Here is a 4,580-nt window from a genome sequence, read left to right as displayed (position 1 = left end):
CCCACCCCGTGCCCGTGCCGCTCGAGCTGGCCTGCCCGTGGCCGCTGGGCGTCCTGCAGGGACTCGCTGGCGGGCGTCTGTGTGTGCGAGACCCGGCGTCCGGCCTCTTGACCTCACGAGACCTGTTGCGCAGCTGTGGTTTAAAGCCGAAACGCGCCGCCCCTTCCCTCGACCAGCGAGGGGCCTGATGTCCCTGCTGCTGTGTCTCGGGAGACGCCCAGGGGCGGCTGGGCCGCGGAGCAGGAGGACACGTGTGCCCGCGACGTCCTCGCGCCCCGTTGCGGGCGTCACTGGCCAGCCGCGGCGCAGGGCGCTCCGGCACGGACGTCTCTAGCTCCGGGTCCCGTTGGCCTTTCGGACCTGCGTGTGCCTGCTTCCGTCGGTTCAGGAAAGCTCAGACCTCGGGCTGCCGTCCCGGTTTTCCTGCTTGCGGGGTGGGGTCTGGGCGGCCCTGCTGTGGAGGCCCTCTGCGGTCTCCCGTGCCTTTGGTCTGTGGCCTGCGTATTTTTCCTCTCTCTGTGCCCCCAGTCAGCCAGAAACTGACGGTTCTCAGGTTTTTTTTTTAAAGATTTACTTAAGGATGCACACAGAACCGGGGTGCAGGCCGAGGACCGGGAGCAGCGAGCGGCTTCCCCAGAGACAGCGCGGGGAGCGAGCAGGCAGATGGACGGAGCCCTCTGCTGAGGGGGCAGTGGGGAGCCAGGGGAGGTCTGCCGCGCCCTGGGGTCACTCCAGGGCGGGGACCGAACTCGCGCTGAAGCGGCTGGGGCAGCCTGCCGTGCTGCGCCGCCGGGAGCCTGTTCGCAGGCTTCACCCTGCTCGAGCCGGCGCCGGCCACTGGGCGATCACGCACACGGGCGGGCGCTCACGGGGCTCTTGGGACTGCGCAGCAGCGGCCAGCAGTGCCCACGCCGGGGCACGCCGAGTCCCGAGACCCCCTACGGCAGTCCCCCGTCTGCGGGCCGGGGGTTTGTGGTGGCCGAGCGTGGAAGAGGTCTCCTTGGAGAGAGCAGAGGCTTGCTAGTGCCCTGCGCGTCCGGGCGGGGCGCGGGCACTCAGCGGTGGACTCCGGAAGCTCCCTGCCCAGGGCTGCCGTCCTGGAAGCTCCGCCGGCCGGCGTTACCGTTGTTTACCGCTGGCGCTGCCAAGCTTGTTTTTACGGCCCAGAAATACTGAGTTTGCTGGCTGTGTTCCTCAGGCCGGGTGCTGCTTACCGCCGAGGCAGCCGGTGCGCCTTCCTGGTGTGTTTCCTGGTGTGCGTGCCCCCTGTAGACTGCCACACACGCTCAGGCGTTTGTGGGAGGGACTGGAGGCCTGAGGCAATGGTAGATTCCTCCAGGGAGGTTTCTGCACTTGCCTCTAGCGAGAGCCTTGGAGTTACAATCATGATCGTCGAATTCACGGTTTGAAGTTATTTTTAGTTATGCAAATGATAAAATTGTTAAACAACTGCCAGTTAACTCAACAAAAGACATTTTCATTTTTTTCAAGGTTTATTTATGCACACAAGAGCTGGGGTGCAGGCCAGAGAGGGGGGAGGTGTGTGAGCGGATTCCCCGGAGATAGAGCGGGAGCAGGAGAGACAGGCCCACTGAAACCCACTGCTGAGGGGAGCGGGGGGGGCTTCTGCGCCGTGGGGTCCCTGGCCAGGGGATCGGGCCCAGACCGCAGTGGCTGCTGATAGTTCCACAGTTCTGAGACGCACCCCGGCACCCCAAGGAGGGCCCCCATTTTTAGTTTATGAAGAAAATGACCAAGTATTGCTGGGAAGGGAAGAATCTGTACAAGGGGGGTGGTGCGTTGGTGGCAGGGCTTGGCCTTTGGGTGTCAGGGTCTCCCCTGTCCCTCAGCAACGCGACAGTGCACGTAGGCTCCCAGGGGTGAAGTGGGGTTTGATTGGGGTTCACCGCCCCCCCACGTAGAGCCCTGCTTTCGTAGGGAGCGCTTCCCACGTTGGGCCCCGACTTCTGGCGTTGGGGACTCAGGGCCCGATCGCGGCCTCTGGATGAACGCGGCTTCGGCATCCGGCTCCCCTGGCCGGGCGGGGTAAGTGCCCCCTCGCCCAGCCGTGGAGCAGAGCCGCGGCCGCAGACCTCCCCGCGAAGGGCCAGGCGTCCAGGCTGGGCCGGAAGCCATCCCAGCTCGCGGCCAAGTGCTTCGGCAAAGCCTTTACTTTCGAGAACAGGCTGCGGCCGACTCCGCCCAGCCGGCGTGCCAGCGCCAGCCCGACGGAGCCGCCGTGGGGGAGGCCGGGCCTGGCGGTCTCGACTGGCGCTCGCTCGGCCCGGCGGCCTGGGAGTGCTTCTGTGGCGTGGTCTGCGCTTCAGCCAGGACCTCGTGTCCTCAGGTTGATTTCAGAGAACGGCGTGTTCACGCGTGTGGCCCTCGGCACAGAGCGCGGCTTCCCGCCCCCCGTGGCGCGCCCCTCGCCGGCGCTTTGGCGTTGCGTGCGGCTGCTCCCAGTGCCTCGGCGCCGTGGCCGCGGGCACCCCGGCCGAGCACGCGCTTCATTCCCGTGGGGGTTACCTTCTGCTCGACCCTCCTGAGCGCCCGTGGCCGCCCCGCCCGAGCCTTGGCCCGGGGCTGTGCGTCTGCGTGTGGCGCAGCCAGGGCCTCTCCCGCTCCCCGCTGGGGACGCCCCGCGCGGCGCAACCAGAGCGTCTCTCTGCCTCTGTTCCTCTAGGCTCGCCTCGGCACGTGTCCTGCGGGGACGGAGCTGGCCAAGCCCGAGGACACGCCGGTGCCGGGGGACGACGCGGCGGGGCTGCCTGTGAGGCGCCGCCGCTCTCCGCGTGGCTGGGCCTCGCCCGGCGCTGTACGGCAGGTGTGTTTCCACAGCAGCGCTTGGCTTCCTTTTTTTTTTTTCTTTAAAGATCTATCTATTCATTCATTCACACACATACATACAGAACCGGGGTGCAGGGCGGTGAGAGGACTCCCCAGAGACAGGGTGGGGGCGGAACAGGCACATGGACGAAGTCCACTGCCGAGGGGCCAGGGGGAGACAGGAGGGGTCTGCGGCCTTGGAGGCCACTCTGGGGCGGGATCAGACTTGCCCTGAAGCAGCTGCGGCAGCCTGCAGCCCTCCGGGCCCCGGGCCGGCCGGGGCCTTGTTCAGCACCAGAGCAAGCCGGCCGTTCTGCTGTTGGAGTGACAGGCCCCAGCTAGCCGGCGGAGCTCTTTCACACGTGACCAGCTGTAGATACCGAAACGAGCCATCGAGCCGGAGAACTCGCGGGCGCAGCCGCGCACGGCCTGACGCCGCCCTCGCTCCGCCTTCCAGGACATGGCCGCGCTCCCGCAGAACAACCTGCAGGCGCAGCTGGCGCGGCACTCGGCCCAGAAGCTGCGCGACGGCCCGAGCCTCGGGAAGCCGAGGCCTGTGTGAGTACCCTGCCCGCGCCTCCCCGTCGGCCCACAGCCTGGCTCAGTGACCCGTCCAGGGCGCGAACAGCGGGCAAGTAGGGCGAACCTGGGCAAGTCGGTACTTTCAGGAGGCCGAGGCACTTGCGTCCCCCCCAGAAACTAGTGCGGGACATTCAGAATTCTCCCGGCCCGCCCTCCCGGCTCGGCTCCAGAGCCCGCCCAGCGACGCCCAGCCGTGCCGACCCCTGCCCTGCGCGGGCGGCTGCGGTCCGTTTCCCGGGGCAGCTGGCCCCCGAGCAGCTAGCGGGCGCCGCCTCAGTCTCTTCTCCTTTCGGTCACGCGCTCCGCGCCTCGAGGGGCTGTCCAGCAGAGACACCGGCCTGGGCCCCAAAGCAGGCGTCGGCCTGGCTCTTCTCAGAGCGTGGCTGACCTCCGAGCGCGAGGACCGTGGCCCGCGGTGTGTGCGTAGGTTAGCCTGGAAATGGAACGTTAGCTGGGAGGTAGTCTTGGCTCATTTGTGAAGCACGGAAGTAAGTTGTTACAGGAATCTGTCAAACAGTTTAGAGTTTTGTGTAAGTTGGTGGGTTTGGTAAGCATCTAATTGCAGTTCTTTTTCAGAGGTTTCACTTTTAAAAAGAAAATCGCTTCAGCCAAGGATGCCTCTGTACCAAAAACACCTGTGCTAAGTGATAAAGACGTCAACGTGACGCAGGCCTCTCCCTTCAGCAAGCCTTCACCCCTCACCACGAAGCAGCGGACCGTCAGCGACTTCACAGATGCCCCGGCGGGGCGGCAGGCCTCGAGCGCCACCCCGCCGCCTTTCCCGCTGGGGCGATGGCAGGCGCCCTGGGGGGGTTCACGGGCCGCCCAGAAGGCGCCGGCCACGGGAGAGCCCCACAGCTCAGCGCTCAAGAGATTAGAGTTTAGCTCTTCATCAGATTCTTTGATCGCCACCGAGGACTGGGATGACATGGACGACTTTGACACCTCCGGAAATTCAAAAGCCTTTGTCACGCCCCGCAGAAACGCCTTTGTCAGAGTCAGCACCGCCCAGAAACCCAGAAGGCCTAAGAGAAGCTGCCCCGGAGCCCAGCTTCAGAAAGCGGCTGTGGTCAAGGCTGCCGCAGCGCCTCCGTCCTCCGCGAGCCGGCAGGAGGGCGACTGGGGGGGGCGGGGGGGGCCCGTCATCTGCATCGACGACGCTCCCAGCCCCC

General features: G+C 66.0%; 1 protein-coding gene across 1 annotated transcript in view; it reads left to right on the top strand.

Moving 5' to 3' along the window:
- The first annotated feature begins 3,286 nt into the window (after positions 1 to 3,286).
- Positions 3,287 to 4,580, top strand: part of FES (FES proto-oncogene, tyrosine kinase) — a 51,225-nt gene continuing 49,931 nt past the window's right edge. The window contains exons 1-2 of the mRNA XM_012732689.1: positions 3,287 to 3,384; positions 3,985 to 4,507. Coding sequence (XP_012588143.1) covers positions 3,287 to 3,384; positions 3,985 to 4,507 — 621 coding nt within the window. The remainder of the gene's footprint in view (positions 3,385 to 3,984; positions 4,508 to 4,580) is intronic.

Source organism: Condylura cristata, unplaced genomic scaffold, assembly GCF_000260355.1.
Source record: "Condylura cristata isolate star-nosed mole 26May11 unplaced genomic scaffold, ConCri1.0 scaffold00035, whole genome shotgun sequence".
Classification (NCBI taxonomy): Eukaryota; Metazoa; Chordata; class Mammalia; order Eulipotyphla; family Talpidae; genus Condylura; species Condylura cristata.
This window is presented reverse-complemented; position numbering and strand designations above follow the sequence as displayed.